At 37.7% G+C, this 17,830-nt stretch overlaps 1 protein-coding gene across 1 annotated transcript in view; it reads left to right on the top strand.

Moving 5' to 3' along the window:
• pum1 (pumilio RNA-binding family member 1) overlaps nucleotides 1–17,830 on the top strand; it is a 53,104-nt gene that overhangs the window by 18,037 nt on the left and 17,237 nt on the right. Inside the window, 12 exon segments of the mRNA NM_001277119.2 lie at nucleotides 879–947; nucleotides 1,036–1,141; nucleotides 3,542–3,729; nucleotides 5,624–5,793; nucleotides 6,531–6,774; nucleotides 8,097–8,190; nucleotides 8,280–8,381; nucleotides 10,189–10,331; nucleotides 12,523–12,661; nucleotides 15,466–15,594; nucleotides 15,684–15,974; nucleotides 16,872–17,108. Of these exon segments, the coding sequence (NP_001264048.1) occupies nucleotides 879–947; nucleotides 1,036–1,141; nucleotides 3,542–3,729; nucleotides 5,624–5,793; nucleotides 6,531–6,774; nucleotides 8,097–8,190; nucleotides 8,280–8,381; nucleotides 10,189–10,331; nucleotides 12,523–12,661; nucleotides 15,466–15,594; nucleotides 15,684–15,974; nucleotides 16,872–17,108 (1,912 nt within the window).

The raw sequence follows: 17,830 nt of genomic DNA on the forward strand, positions 1-17,830 counted from the left end.
TAACGCATGATGACAAGCAGACACGCACTTGGGAATGGTGGGCGGGGAGAAGCAACTCATTTGCATTTAATGCCACAGGCTACAAAAACAGCTACACAGTACTCAGACACCAAAATGGGCAGATTCTGGAGGCTGTAATAAATAATCTGATGGGTATTTTGAGACGAAACTTTTACAGACACATTCTGGAGGCTTATCTTACATCTTGTAAAAGGGTTAAAATAGATGCCCTTTAACATTTTTGTGATATTTAATGTTTAATTTATAAAAAATATGTATTTAATGTAAAACATATATACAAATTATTTGAAACAAAGTTAATTACTGTCCATTCAATTGTTGAAAAATAACAACTTTTAAAGACTATTATAATAACTTGAATACCCAAATAAGCTAAAATGATAAAAAATTAAATAATTAAATATACTCGTATTTTAATTAGAATGTTGATTATATTTATATTAGACTTTAATTTGATTATTCAATGTAATATTTAATTTCTAATGTGTGATTTTTAAAGTGATTTTTATCAAATTTAATATAATATTAAATTATTAAAGCAGTCCTGTTTACAATTTATTGAAAGCATCACAACTAAATAGACATCATTTAACACAAATTTAATTGTATTATTTGCAGTGTAATTATGTATTACACTGCAGCAACAAAATTTTGCCATTAAAAAAAAAACTGAAACAAAAACATGCACGGCACAATTGCCAAGGCGTACATTAGCCTCTTTCATACAATGATTCTGGGAATTAAATGAATATTAAATGATCATCTTGTAATGGTTCATTCACAGTGAATTACTCTTATTTGTAGGACCAAAAATAAAGTATTTTAATTTCAAATGATATTTGTGAAACTTCACACAGGTACGATCCATGGATGAGCTAAATCATGACTTCCAGGCACTGGCACTGGAGGGTCGGGCCATGGGAGAGGTAAGATCATCCTCCTCTTCTATTTTATACTTTGGTTATGTGCTTTGGCTATGTATTAATATTTCTGCCTGTTGTTCGGCCTGTGCAGCAGCTCCTTACTGGGAAGAAGTTTTGGGAAACTGATGATTCAGGGAAAGATGGACCAAAAGGGATCTTTCTGGACCAGTGGAGAGACAGCGCTTGGGGAGCCTCTGGTATGTGTGTGTGCACATGCGATGTAGTATTTTACTCTAAATTGACAGCTCAGTGCCTATAATGGCTCATTTCCATTGAGTAGCACAGTATAGTTCGCATTAGAATACTAACAATAATTGCGATCTCTAAATCTCCCCGGTTTTAGAGTCATTGCGCTGGGCCTGTCAGGTTTTTCATTGATTTAAAATTTGCCATGCTGACCTACAAAGATTTGCATGGCCTTGCTTCTCATTATTCATCACAACCTAATTCTTTGATGTCTAGTTGCGATCTACAATCCTTCGGTTACTTTCTTTTAGGGTTACCCCCAACCCATTTCCATTGCATGGGGATTTTTTCCCTCTTTCACACCTAAACTGTGGAACTCCACCTTCTGACATAATACAAAGTCAACATGGCAAATCCTCCGATTTGACTATTTCGGGTGATCACATTGCGCTATCGAGGCTGAAAAGATATATTGTGCAGCCCTAGTTTGAATAAGTCAAAGTATTGTTGTACATGTAATCAAATCGTGATGGGCACTAGTTTCTGAATGGGACTATATAAGTATCAACTCTAAATATTTTGCATGCATCTGTGTGAATAAAAAGCCGTTTCATTTACTAAACACACATTGAAACACTTGCTGATTTCAGTCTCTTTTTGAGGTCACAAACACCTGAAGTTATTTACAAAGCAGATCTGACTTTCACTTTACCAGCATTGCACTGTTTTCCTATCATGTAAGGCAGGGGTGTCCAAAGTCGGTTCTGGAGGGCTGGTGTCCTGCTGACTTTAGCTCCAACTTGCTTCAACACACCTGCCTGGAAGTTTCTAGTATACCTAGTAAGAGCTTGATTAGCTTGTCAGGTGTGTTTGATTAGGGTTGGAGCTAAATTCTCTAGGACACCGGCCCTACAGGACTGAGAGTGGACACCCCTGATGTAAGGCATGTTCATTTATATAGCACATTATATACAGAAGTGTATAATTCAAAGTAACAATGCATAAACAAGAATAAAGGAAACATAAAATACAATAAGTAAAAATAAAAAAAGAATTAAAATGATTAAAAACAGGTTTAAAAATGTTAAAACATGAGTGCCAAACTGTAAGATTCTTTACAAAGATGTTCAGTACAAATCTGTGAATCATAACAACCCAGTCTTTTTACATGCTCAAAAATAAAATAACATAAAACAGTCACACTCTAAAATATTTATTGAAATTAGGGGTTGAACGACTAGATTTTTGGAAGTCGACTTTTATGCTATGAAAGTAGAGTCGATGTCAGTTAGTCGCTGGTGATGTCATCAATATAACAAAAGATGCAAATGTTTTCAACATGCCACAATTTGCATTTTATTTGCAGGAAATACAAACAGATGCTGTTTGACGACTCATAACTCATTGCAAAAACAATGCAACATTACCAATGACTGATTTTAGTGCAAAACAAATGCATTGTCAACACTTTTATTTTATGATTATTGCAACATTAACATTCAGGCTAATTTTACTGGTAAATAAATGCAGTCAACACATTGATCACTGCACGTTCCAGTAAGGATGTGACTAACAGATATTTTAGCGCAGAAATAAAGCAAATGTCCTCAGCACAGAGAGTCATGTGAAGTTGTTCATAACATAATGCATGAAAGACAAAGGCTATAACATTAAGCTCTATTACACTGTCAGAGACTTGTGCACATTTAGAAAGCTGCTCAATCCTGCTCAAGTCGGGTGTTTTTCACGGTTACATTCTCTTCTTGCTTATCAGACGTCTTCATGTTCACCGGGGATTATTTTTACACATGCTTTGAAGTTTGTCACTCCTCTGGAGCTGCGCACTTTACGGTTTCTGCACGCTTTACAGTTCATTCACAAGATGTGTCCGTGTCTACACTTCGCAAAGGGCAACAGCCAATACCATTACTTTTCCAGAATTGTGCAAACGTGATTGGCTAGCATATGCTCTAGGATATTTGAATGGAGCTATTTAACTAGCATCCGTTTGACTATTTATAGTCCACGTAATTTTTTGACGCTGACATAATAAAAATGACATTTTAAAAATGACTTTAAATAATCTGAAGGGAGTTTCATTTAGTGAACCACCTTGGTGTGTAAACCTGCAATATAGTTCAGGTAAAAAAAACGCGTGATCTGCGCAGCACGACTAGTCGCCGTCAGTCAAAAAGTGTCATGGCAGAGCATTAAAGTCAACTAGCTAATTGAAATTGACATTGCAATCACAACAAATTGGACCAAAACATTTTTTGTAACTGAGTTAACTATTATTTAGTAAGTTCTGTTTATCAATTGTTTTATTTTTATTTATTTATTTATTTTGAGTATGCTGATTACTGTTATTACAGGCCATTAGTAAAGTTTTACTCCCCCGTCTTCTCTTTTAGATCACTCAGTGTCTCAGCCAATCATGGTGCAGCGCCGACCGGGTCAGGGCTTCCACGGAGTGGGAGAGGCGGGATCTGTGCTGTCGCCGCGGTCCGAGAGCGGTGGGTTAGGGGTTTCCATGGTGGAGTATGTGCTCAGCTCCTCACCTGCTGAGAAGATGGACTCGTGTCTGCGCAAAGGAGCCTATGTGAGTCCCGATTACTGAAATCTTTCATTGTCAAAACATTCATTACATTATTACGATGATTACCTTTTAGAAAATAGGTCACCCAGAATCAAAAGTGCTTTATATGCTAACATCATGTTATTCCCAATTTTAGTAATTATACAGGTTTGGATTAATGACTGAACTCCTGTTAGGCTTTCCTCATCATAAAATACGTTTTAATAAAATGTGTAGTTCTAAAGACTAGACTAAATTTGGTCCCTAGTGGCTTTAACTAGGCAAGGCAAGTTTATTTATATAGTACATTTCATACACGGTGGCAATTCAGTTCAAGTGCTTTACATAAAGAAGAATAAAAAAGACAAAGATAAGGAAAAAAAAAACAAGTAATAAAAATGATTAAAAACAGATTAAATGTGTTAAAACGGGATATAAAGAATGATAAAGACACAATAGCACAGTGCTCATTCAGTACAGGCACAGCTAAACAGATGTGTTTTCAGTTTTGATTTGAATGTGCCTAATGTTGGAGCACATCTGATCATTTCTGGAAGCTTATTCCAGCAGCAGGGGGCGCTGTTAGTGGCTAAAGGCGGATTTACCCTGCTTTGACTGAACTCTTGGAATTTCTAGTTTATACAGTAATCCACCCTGCTGCTGATAAAAACATGAACAAGTCTTCTCTAAGACTTAAAGCACTGAAAACAAAGCATCTAATTCTTGCAATGTTTTTGAGATGATGGTATGCTACGAACTGCTTTGACATGACTACTGAGACTCATATCTGAGTCCAGAGTCACACCAAGTTTCTTGACCTTATTTATTTTGTTGTTTGACCCTTAGTGCCAAGGTACGCATTCACCTTGAGAACCTCATCTCTGTTCCCAAACGCAATGACTTTAGTTTTCTCTTTTTTTAACTGAAGAAAGTTTTGGCACATCCAATTGTTAATTTCATCAATGCATTGGCAGAGGGTGTCAGTGGGGCTGTAGTCATTAGGCAGTAAGGCTAAGTAGATCTGAGTGTCATCAGCATAACTACTTTGTACTTCTGGTTTTCTTGCGTTGTCTGGTTGTCTTGCGGTCGGTTAGGGACCGGTTTGGTGGTATTTGGAGGATTTTTGCAGCTGATACCAAGTACCGATTTCTTGTGATTTGTGATCGACCGATACTGAATACTGATTCTGATGGCTCCAGCTTTATAATGCATAAGGCACATTTCTCTCCAAGTATGATCCTTAAGTGGAGATCTCTCCATACACATCAGAATAAATAAAGGATAAACACCCCTATAACCATTTAGGTGTGAACACGTCATGGTCAGAAGCAGATTTACAGAAAATAATAGATAAAGCAGCTCAAAACACTGGATATGCAATGGCTGCAGCAAAAAGACCTTTTAAGGGAGTCGAGCCAAAAGACTGTAAACAGATTGCTTTGCATCTGTATATATTATAGCTGCAATTGCTCACACTTCTAAACTTTTAAACAAACACTAGCGATCAATGCATGAGATTGGCCAAATTGGCGAGTACCGATCAAGTCATTAAATGCAATTATTGGCCGATATCGATCTCTGGCCGATTGATTGGAGAATTCCTAACATGCACACATTGTAACGAATTATTAGTTTCAGAGTAAGTGCATATTATTTAAGCCCACTTAATATAAAGTGCCGACCCAAGATTGTTTTGCACTGTGTGCACTTTGGATGTTTTTAAAAATGTATCCCTAGGAAGAATAGTAAATTATTGTAATATATAGAGCTAAATTATATCTAATATTATTTGTTTTATATTGTTGTTGTAATATAAAGTTGTTCATTTTATGTAAAGGAATGCAATAAAATAGCCAGAAGTTGCTGATGTGGCAAAAATAAACAAACAAACGCTCATGCTTTTTGTTGTTTCTCTTAGGGTCCAAGAGATTCAGAGGCTGATGACCCTGAGAAAAGGGTGGAACAAAAACCCAAGACAACGTTTGACCCCGAACGAAAGGAACTGAAGGAGACCGAACCAGATGTTTTGGATAATCCTAATGGACTGCCCAATCAGAATGGACTTGATGTGGATGTTAAAGATTTTAGGTATGTGCCACAAAAGGTGCAATAATGCACTACAGCTCGAAGTTTGGGGTCAGTACATGATTTGTTTGTTGTAAAGAAATGAGTGGTTTAATTCACAAAGAATCATTATCAGATGTGACCATCAAGACTTCATAATTTTGCAAAAGTATTAGGGTGCTTTCACACCTGTAGACAGATTGTTTTGTTCCAAAACAAGGATTAAAATTGTGAATTGTTGCACTTTGTTTTCGGTGCGGTGCACTTTCACACTGCAATGTTTCTAAATGGACCAAGATAGTCCCGCTCAGCTGTCATGTGTCCTTATTTTAATTTATGACTCAGCAATAAAACATAAGCGAACTATATAACTATAAGCGACTTTCTCATACATAGCCTTGGCTAGAATTATGCATTATAGGCTTCACATTATAGAGAGATAACAGATAAGCCAAGACTGCAGTTCAGTCAAATTTCCTAATGGATAAACAACTATCGTTAACAGTTCAGCCACATATTAGATTGATTTTTGAAGCATCATGTGACACTGAACAGTGCACTAAGGGTGCTAAAATTGTAGCATTACAACATAGGAAAACAAAAACCTTTCTAAAAAAAACATTTAAAATTATGTGTAATATTTCCAAATTTTATTAAATACATGTTTCATTTATAAGCAAACAATAGCCATTACAGACCCCAGACATTTTTTGAGCCTAGTATATTTTTAGTATTTCTAAAAAGCATCGTTTCCCCTCCAGTCGGACCCCTGGAAATTGCCCTCCAACTGGTCAAGAGGTGGAGTTGGGAGGACCAGAGATGGTAGGAGGTGCAGGGCCGAAACCAGCCGAGGAGTTTTCAAATGTTGAAACCCAAAATGTGACCCTGGACCCCATGGAGTCAGTGTCTATGGAGACTTTGCAGTTCGAGTACCCTGGAGGACAGTTGCCGCTTGACTCCACAGCTGCTACCGTCGGCCTGTTTGACTACAACTCCCCTCAGCAGGTAAACATCTGATGATTCTAGCACTAGTAACTCTCATAAAGATGATAATAATGAAAGTAAGTGTATTATATATGTAAATATATTAATTGCTATCAAAGGCCACAGAAGTGAAGAACAACTTTATTTGTTCACTGTTTATATCTCTAGAAAAAAAGTATTCTGTAAACTGCTACTCACATTTTGCATTTAGACTTCAGTAAGACAATATATCCCAATAAACATTCATATTATTATTATTATTATTATTGTTGGTACTTTAAAATACAGTGAATAATAAGGTCACACTATTCAATAAGATTCCATTAGTTAATGTTAGTACATGAAGAACCAATGAAACACATGGTAACACTTTATTTTGATGGGCCATTTGAGTATTAGTAGTCTTTCTGCTTATTATCTGCTGATACTGCTTCTTCAACAGACATTTAACTGACTATAAGAAACTTTGCAAGTGCATGTCAACTTATACTAACCCTAACCTAACAGTCTACTTATAATGTAATGAGAATTAGTTGGCATGTTGATGTAATGTAACTTAAATTAAAATCTTTGCTTACATTAATGAAAATAAAGTTGCTCATTTTAAGTTTGTGTTAACAAGCACTTAGATTTCATTAATACATTAGTAAACGAATACACTGAGCAAATTATGATTATTAATAAAGGCTTTACAAGATTATTCATACTTTGTTCATCTTGACAAAAAACTTTTAATTAATGCATGATTAGTTTTGTGTTACCAGTAATTCTTTATTATTTATATTTGTCAAATGCCTTTTGAGAAGGTCCAGACTTGTATCGTCAGTAAAACAAACAAAAAACGCTCAGGGGTAACTCAGATATTTGGTCGGTGCTCTTTGGGTGAGGGATTCATCAAAACAACAACAGGAATCTGTCCAAGGCACTCGAAAAATGTGGAAAATTAAAAAAAACGTTTTGAATTTTCCACATTTTTCGAGTGCCTTGGACAGATTCCTGTTGTTGTATTGTCTGTTTCAATAGTCGAACAACCACGTTCAGATGTTATTTGTGCTCAAAATATTTTTAGAAGACCGTATAACGCTTCACAAAGATTTTTTTAAATGTTTTTATTGTCATTCAATTAAACTGACCATGAAAACCACTTATAAAGCATATGTACTAATTTAAGTTAATTTCTTAGTTAATATTTGCTAACTTTGCAACTGGTTTGTTGTAACTTCAGTATACAACAAAAATCTTTTATACCATCATCATATGCCTTTCTGCATGTCTTTATATAGACTTCACAAATATGAATGTAAATGCTCATTGTGAATGTCCTGGCTCTGCGTGTGTTTCAGCTGTTCCAGAGACCCAATGCTCTGGCAGTCCAGCAGCTGACCGCAGCCCAGCAGCAGCAGTACGCGCTCGCCGCAGCCCAACAGCCACACATTGGTGAGTTTGACTGGAGCTCCGTCTGGATTAGCTTGTAGATGAAGTTTGTGTGCTTTATTTAACTTGGTGTGTTGTTGGTTGTGTGTAAGGTTTGGCTCCAGCTGCATTTGTACCGAATCCGTACATCATCAGCGCTGCTCCGCCCGGCACCGACCCGTATGCTGCAGGACTCGCTGCTGCCGCCACTCTAGGTGAGAAGCCATGGCTGAAAAGTCAGCAAGATGTATACCATGTCGTTTGGCTTATCCACTAGCTAAGTTGTGACGTATAGAAAACTGTTTCAAGCCACTACTCATTTAATTTGAGAAAATTTTGGATTATGACCACTTTTTAGTCATATCACACATTGAAGTGAATTTCCTGGTGTCATGGTGTACACAACAGTCTCTGGACTTGCTTATTTGAACTTTTTTTTTTTTAATTAATCACTTTCTGGCCATCAGATATTAGGCATGGATATATATATATATATATATATATATATATATATATATATATATATATATATATATATATATATATATATATATATATATATATATATATATATATATATATGCAATCATGATTTTCGAAAATACTACATCCCGTTTAATATTACTATTTGATGAGCCTCCCAATATAGTTTGACGTAGTGCTTGTAAACGGATGCCGCTTTGCATGACGTCACAATTCATAAATACCAGTTATTATGCAAATATAAAAATGGATGTTTGAAATTATTGTTTTGGCAATACTGTCTTTTGCTGTCTTTGTTACACATGTTTTGTGTTTTAACTATAGTAATTACAGTTCATTATGCATAATTACATGCAACTAAACCTTACCTGCATTCTAACTCAAACCATATAGTGTATGTATATTCACACATAAAATCATTGAGTTGCATAACCAAAAATGGTTTCAAAAAAAGCCAAAGGAGAGTTTGCGTGTTACTTGTAGCATTGTGGGTGTTTTTTTTATCTGTTTAAGTAGAGCGACAACTGCTTTATTTCTAAGTGAATCAGTCATTTTAAGCTAAACTTTTCAATGGTTAATTAAACATGTTTTGGCAACACACTTTATCGGCGTGACACACGGCGCCTGCCTTGCGCGTAGTCATGCATTTATACTTCTGCCTGCTATTTGTGTTGCTCTGCAATAACACTTCAAAAATGCTAGCCGGCAGTAGGTTGTTACGTTTCTCTGTGTCGAGTTTCTTCGCTGGTGTTTTGTTTTTTCTAAGCGATAAATTAATGTATGTCGCTCAAACTTGAACCATATGTGTGTGCTTTATGCAGAAGGTTAAATCACCCTTTAAAGTAGTATTTTCTGACATAAAGCTTTTAAACTGTGAAGTAAATGCACATGAAATGTATACACCAGTATCAATATGCTAATATATATACACATTCCATTTAATATTTCAATTATTATTATTATTTTATTTTTTTGCAACTGAGCAATGACAGTTAATCATCCTAGAATGCACCTTAAGGCAATGTATTATTCTGTCAAATCTAAGCAAGTGTGTTTGCACTTAGTGAGGAGTGGTAAACCGATGCCCTTAATGGCCAATCACAGTCATATTTGTTGAGCTTTTGAACACAATGGCCAATCAGAGGGTTTAGAACGTGCTCCAATGACAACCCGTCGGCTATGTACAAACTTTGAGCCATGAAGTACAGCGATCGATTGATGCAGAAGTATAAATCAGACTTTACTTGCTGTGGCAGGATTGGTCTCTTGCTAAAGATGCCCAGCTGATCAGTCTGGAGTGAATGACAGGTGATGGGAACAGTTTAGACCGCATCCTCTGGTCTTGAGATTTCTCTGTAAGATTGAGGCAGGCTGCTTGGTTAAACCACACACACAAACACCCACCTGCTTTGATGCTCCTGAATCCGAGTACAAAGGCAGCGGAAGTGTCTGCGGTGTACATCAAAGCCTCTGAGTCTGCTCTGAAAACTGCTGCTTTGGCCCTTCATCTGCGATATGACGTGTGTGCGTGTCTTTCAGGCCCAGCGGTGATGCCCCCTCAGTACTATGGAGTGACTCCATGGGGAGTGTATCCTGCCAACCTGTTCCAGCAGCAGGCTGCCACGCCATCCAACTCGGCCAACCAGCAGTCAGCAGCGCAGAACCAGCAGAACCAACAGCAGGTGAGAGTTCAGCATGCAGAAGTAGATCAAAAGGCTCCTATTATGCGTTTTTTACACTTATTTTAGTGTTTAATGTTGCTGTCTGAGAGTCTGAAATATCTGCCAAGTCATCAAGCACCAAATGAAGTTCTCACATTTTCTGAACTCCCTTAAACATCATTGTCGTCCTGAGTTTTCTTCTGCAAACGAATACAGTATCCCTCATTTAAATGGTAGTGCATGAGACGCTGTTTCAGTGAGCTATTATTTTCTAATAAACATGACATTTTTTACTTGCGCTTATTCACCTAATTCTTCGCCGACGAGAGGGTGCAGCCATTTGAATATTTTTGGCTCGAGACTTCCCGTCTTGATCACTTGCATTCATTTTTATGCATTAAAAACTGCTCGTTTCGCTGTTTGATGTTGCAAACTGATATTTCCTTATTATATTATTCTACTTGGTCTATATAGTCAAGCAAACATTTGTTTGTAGAGCAAGTTGTTTAACCGTTTTTTTACCGTTTATTATTCCTAGTCATTTCTCCCAAAGGCGACTGAATCAGAAGTTCTAAAACAATCGCGAAAACAGGTGCACTTCAGCATTTTAGAATAAGGTCAATACAAGGTGTCTGTCGGGTCTTACAAATCTTTAAATGTCTTAAATCTCAAAAACTAAATTTTAGGCCGCAAGTCTTAAATTTGCTGAAACCTTGCGTTGTAGGTCTTAAATCTTTTTTTAAGCAGGTCTTAAGTTTCCTTAGTGATGTAACTATACATGAACAAACATTCCACCTCAATAGAATGTATTTTTATTGAGCGTAAATTTTTATTTTAACGCTATTTATCGTAATATTTGTTTAATTGTTTTCCATACTGATAAGGACACTGACCTGGACAGATATTTGTGCATACATTCAGTTAATTATAGTTTTTAAAATGTTTAAAACATTTCTTAAATTTATTTTTAAAGAAAGTCATGTTGAAAACAAGTGCATTTATTCAACTAGAGCTTGCTTTTAAATAGCTAAATTATGTAACTTTTTTATTAAGTAATTAGTTTTATTAGTATTTAATAATTAGTATTGTACTATTAAATGTATTAAATCATAATTTGTTCTATAGGTCAAATAATTTGTTGATGGGCCATTAGAAAAACTCTTGCGTTTAGCACTGTATGAGTCTAAAATTTCATTTATAATGGTCTTAATTTAAAGCCTTAAATTTAACTTGGTGAAACCTGCAGAAACTCTGTAATAACATGTAACTAATTTTATGATATATGTAACCACAAAACCAAAATCATAAGTGATCATTTTTGGGAATTGAGATTTATGCATTGTCTGAGAGCTGAATAAGCTTTTCATTGATTTATATTTGGTTAGGATAGGGCAGTATTTAGCTAAGCTACAACAGTGAAAATCTGGAGGGTTCAGATTAAATCAAAATACAGAGAAAATCAAATTAACAATGTCCAAATGAAGCTCTAAGCCAGGGGTCACCAAACCTGTTCCTGTGGCCGGTGTCCTACAGATTTTAGCTCCAACCCTAATCAAACACACCTGAACAAGCTAATCAAGGTCCTACTTGGTATACTTGAAACACCCAGGCAAGCATGTTGAGGGAAGTTGGAGCTAAACCCTGCCGGGACACCGGCCCTCCAGGGCCGAAATTGGTGACCCCTGCTCAAAGCAATGTACATTACTAATCAAAATTTTAATTTTGATAAATTTTACATTAAGAATTTACAGTAAATCTTCATGTAATATTACTTTCTATTATAATGATTTTTGGCATAATAAAAAAAAACAAACAAACAGAATTTTGACCCATGCTAATTTTTTTTTGGACATTGCCGTTACATTGAAAGTACTTTAAAGCACAAACACTGTGCACAGAAAACTGAGTATTTGGATAAACTCTTAAACTGACAAGTCTCCTTACTCTTAAAAACAAATGCAGATGTTTTGTTTCCTGAGTAACAGATGCGCAACCTGTAAAGGCGCCGCCCTTTTCTGGAAAGCAGCAGCTCATTTAAAAATGTTTTTAGTTTCACCCAAAGAAGGCCATTTACAGCAGAGTTTATAATCTAATCCATAAGGCATTTAGAGCTTAAATTTAAGAAACATTGTGAGCACACCCATGGCTTTTATTTCATCTTGTGTAAAAACCCTTGAGACTCACCATGATCTTTGACCTTTGTTCGTCACAGGTGATGCGTGCAGGTGGAAACCAGCGACCTCTCACTCCAAGTCAAGGACAGCAGGGTCAGCAGACGGAGCAGCTCGTAGCGGCAGCAGCTGTGAACTCGGCATTGGCTTTTGGGCAGGGTCTGGCAGCAGGTGTACCAGGTAAAGGACTCTAGAAACATCTTTTATCTCCGCTGTCTGGCAAGAGCTGAAGGTGAAAATATATTACACACACACACACAGTCACAGTTACCATAGTATATTTCTTTTTCTCCTATGGATGTCAAATACATTAGGTTTTTAAAAGTCTTCAGTATATAATTTTTTTATTTAAAAAAAACTCCGAGGTTTAGAACAATTGAAGGGTGAGAAATTTTGGGTGAACTTCTAGACTGTTACCCTAAAACTAAAATTTTCTTTATAGTGAGTGGCACATAGTGCACTATATAGGAGATAAATGATTTCAGACAGTGCAAATGTGCTTTCCAATTTTGGATTGCTGCTGTTTGTGCTGTCCGCTCTGGTACTATTTCTCCTTTACTAATTCTGCACTGAATGCTATAATTTAAAGGCCGGGACACACCAAGCAGACGCCAAACAACTAGTGTCGATGAAACTGTAATGAAAGACTCAGCATTGCTGTTCTAGACTGTGACGGTTATGAGTCAGATGTGCTTTAGCATACAGACACTGGCTGGCCAAGCAGTAATGGACTGAACACAGAGACTGAACAGCCCAACTTACGCAATGCGTGAAGTTGTGGAGCTGGTGCAAATACGAGCATCAGTTGTGTTTGTGTGTGCGTGCGCACCAGCTCTACATCCTCAACTTCACGCATTGGGTTAAAATAGGCTTTGCAGTCACCATGTTCTGTCCTTCCACTGTATTTGTTCAGCTCAGGGAAAGGAACCAACCCTGTGATGTCAGACACAGAAGTATTTCAAGATGGCGGCACCCAAGGTCTAAAATCTATAGAAAAACATGCCGTTTTTCTGCTTAATGATTACATTAATCGAGTTTGTTTAATATATTTTCATAAAAGAGGAATCCAATGTACAATTATGTAAACTGAGTGCTTCATTTCCCCTTTTAACAGCAACCCGTTGACACTGTCAACAAAGCTGGCTTGTTTGTGTTAATGTTCGACCAAGCTTTGTTTCTTCCGAGCTTATCTAAGTTCTGTTGCATGGTTGTGCTCCATTGATTTATTTAAAGAGCCATGAAGCCCTTCTCTTTCAGTTCAAGTCTACCTCAGAAATTTTTCAAAAAGTGCTTTGAGATGGGCGTTGAGCTCTGCGGGCAGAGGGGGTGTGGGTGTGGCTGACAGTGCAGGGGAAAAAGAGGAGTGAGCAACTGTGGTCAGTCTGCTCACAACATGAGAGACAAACCGTGGGGAGACGCATGATTTTATAGTTTACAAAGTTAAAATGCAAAGAAATTGACAGGAAATAATTTAATGTCCTGCTACATTTGTTATTCGTAATTTCATATACACAATCCCAATTTGTTATGTCATTATGATGATAATCATGTTTATATAAACACTATAAATAAGGAGGACTTCTGTTCTCAATCCCTGGGTCTGAATGCAAACAGTGGATAGCAGTGCAGCAGGTCTCTTGCCCTGTCTATAACCAGCCCTGCTGGTAATAAGAGGATTTTAAACTTGTGAAGACAGCAGAATAAATAAAGGCGATGTGTCTCAATAACGAACTATAAACTGTAACAAACTCAACTGATAAAAGTCTGCCATTCTCATACAGCTCTCCCTACAAAAATGCCTGTTGCAAACCAACAGCTTTGCTGTGTCTGCCCTGACAGCATCGCAGGGAAAAACATGCAACAAATCCTGTGGATCATGGAAACAAACACATACGACCAGTCTCACCCAGTCATTGGGTCTCCCAGCTTGGCAGGTCTGCTTTGCCTTCGGAAAGCACGTGCGCTCATGAATAATTAAGAAGCAGGCTCTTCTCATAGCATAAGTAAACCCTGCTATGAATAATAATGGGAAACAGATGCGTCATCACTCCACTTGCAGTTTTGTGCTACGCCACTGATTTTTATTTCTCCTCAAAAGTTATTAAACCTGCAAGATTACATTTTACCCACAATTATAGCTAACTGGTGCTAACATCGTCTCAAATCATGCTCAACATACACAAATCTGTTTAAATCTCTATGTACTCCAGGGTTTCTTGAACCTTTAACTACAACTGTTTATTAAGTTAAATGTCTTAAAATATTCTGAGAAGGTCTTACAAAGGTTTTGAAATTACCCTGTATATACCCTGTTTTTGTTTCAGGTGAAATTGCATCCTGCATTGAGCTAAGCTTTAAAGCCTGGTTTATACTTCTGCGTCAAGTTCCCAGCGTAACCAACGGCGCATGCAACGCGCGTAGCTGTGCATTTGTACTTCTGCACGCTGTCTCTGTTGGTCTGCATTAACACTTCCGAAACGCTAGTTGGCTGTCAGGTGTTAATGTGTCTATGTCAAGTTTCTTTGCTGCTGTTTTGTGCTTTCTGAACGCTTCCTGAATGTACAAGTGGCTCAAACTCGCTCATTTTGAGGCAGGAACCGGCGGACGTGCAACAACTTTAACTATGAGGTAAACACAAAACAAAACTTTCCATCCGGAGCTCCTTCACGAGACTCCACACTTGTAAACAATCACTCCATTATGCTCCCGCGTCTCTCGGTCCCGCCCTGACTCGTCAGCTATACCAAGCCGACTAATCACAGAGCTTGCGCTAAGCGTCGTTGCGACGTGTAGTCACATTTTTTGAGAGGTGCACGTCAGTGAAGCCGACGGCCATGGCGTAGGGCTATGCCTCAACGCCGTAGCATACGTGTGCGTTTGACGCAGTAGTATAAATCAGCCTTAATGCACTTAAGTGAACCTTTTAACAGATCAAGCTTTCACAGTTCACAATGTCTAATAAAGTCCCCTCTGTGGTATTTCAGGTTATCCAGTGTTGGCTCCTGCTGCATATTATGACCAGACAGGTGCACTTGTGGTGAATACAGGAGCTCGTGGAGGACCCGTTCGACTTATGGCCCCCGCATCAGTAATCATCAGCCCATCAGCCGCAGGTGCATGTATGAAAATGACTATCATTTCACACTCCTCATACCTTCATTCAATGTCAATTGGTATTTGAACATCTCATTCTTCTTCCCAGTGGCTGCTGCCGCCGCTTCAGCAGGAGGGGCGAATGCAGGTCTCGGTGGTGGAGCCAGCGGTGCGTTTCGTGCATTGAGTTCCCAGCAGGCTCCTGGGCAGCAAGGGAGCGGGGCTTTGGGAGGAAGCTCTTTTTATGGGAGCGGATCTCCGAGCTCCTCTTCACAGAGCTCCTCCCTGTTCTCCCAAGGCTCCGCTCAGCCGGGAAACACCTCACTCGGATTCAATGCCAACCCAACATCATCTCTCGGAGCCACGCTTGGAGCAGCACTCGGGGGTTTTGGCACGGCAGGTGTGTGTGATCTCAAGTGTAAAGTCAATATAGGGAGTTTTGAGCTGAAGGGATTAGCCTCTAGCAATATTAAAATTAGCATTAAATCAGAAATTAATGTGTTTGCATTTTGTTTGCCCATTACAAGCCAGTTTTTATTTCCAGTACATTTTATTCCAGGGTTAGGTCAATACCTTCAGGATTTTGCTAATTTTATTATAAAAAAAAACAATTAAATTCAAAATCTAGCAAACTCCACAAAGTTTTGCGGATCATAATGACTTAATGACTCTTAAACTGTTAGGATCCTGGTGGCAAGTTTCTGTCTTGATGATTGTGGAGTTGAGTCAGTCATTTTAATGACTGATTCAAGCAGAAACAAAACATGTCTATGAATAGATCATTGAAGCATTTGTTTTACTCATTTGTTCTAGAGTGAAACTTTCTTTTGTTGGCAAAACAGAAAAAAGAACAGATAATACTGTCTAAAATAAGTCACTCAATTGGTCAACTTGTTTTTTAAAGTGTTGACCGATAATGTATTTCTGATGACAATCTCATGCTGAATTTTCAGATCAATTACTTTACTGCATGTGATTATTACTCTTAATCATATTTTATAAAAAAAATGAATTGCATTTAAGGATACAATTTTATATATATTCTAACTGTATTGATAGTAATACTTTAATAGGCACTTGAAATTATTTTTAACCAGATGTCTTTCAGACCAGTGTCATCCGTTCTGGTTTTTAAAATCAGTGCATTCCAGCCTTAAGTGAACGTCAGAGAGCACTACACTATAGGAGCACACCACAAAAATCTCTGATGTTTTAGGTTGATGAATCAGATTTAACATTCATTTGTTTCTCACTTTGGCTTCTTGTATATTTAATGTGTGATAATTTTTTTTTGAAGTGGCTAATTCCAGTTCCAGCGGGTCTCGTCGGGATTCTCTGACGGGCAGCTCTGATCTGTACAAGCGGACAGCCAGCAGCCTCACTCCTATTGGCCATGGAGCCTTTTACAACGGCCTCAGCTTTAGCTCCTCCCCTGGTCCGGTTGGCATGCCGCTTCCAAACCAAGGCCCCTCCCACTCTCTCACCCCACCACCCTCGCTCTCAACTCATGGATCCTCAAGCAGTCTTAATCTTGGTGAGGTTACAGCATCTACAATTCAGCTATAGATGCACTGATCTTGAATTTTGGTGATTTCTCAATCTTATATATGTTATTAAACTATTAGAATTACCATGTCTACTAGGGCTGGGCGGTATATCGGGTTCTAGGGATATATCAATATGATTCTCCAACGTGACGCGGTATTATCCAATATCGTTCATATCGATATGTTTTGAGGCCACGTGCGCATTCTGCGCAAAACAGACCAAGTTAGCATGCAAGCTCTAATTGCACAAATGTGCGCTTGTGCAAATGAATGATTAACTCAATGAGTCATACAAAAAAATTGTTCAAAATTAATGAATCGTTCAAGAACAACCCATCACTGATGCGATATGGAGGAACATGCAGTGAAGAACGTCACACAGTGCCTGCAGCTGTCACAGCGGTTTATCAGAAACCTTTAATCAAACATTTCATTCAATTGACACCAAGAATGAACATAGATGCCTTGTCAAATTGACAAGCAGAACCTAAATGTGTTCAAAAGAATTAAAAACGACAAAATGGGAGGAATTTAAACCTCATTTCGTAACAGATACCACCTCATATTTACTGATTATAAGTTCAGGATTTATTACACGATGGTCTCTTTACATTTTCATTATAACACATTGTAGCTCTGTTACAATGACTGTTTACATTAAATGCATATCCAGCATTTCATCACAGTACTCTGAAACAATTTCTTCTCA

The sequence above is a fragment of the Danio rerio genome, chromosome 19 (assembly GCF_049306965.1).
Source record: "Danio rerio strain Tuebingen ecotype United States chromosome 19, GRCz12tu, whole genome shotgun sequence".
Classification (NCBI taxonomy): Eukaryota; Metazoa; Chordata; class Actinopteri; order Cypriniformes; family Danionidae; genus Danio; species Danio rerio.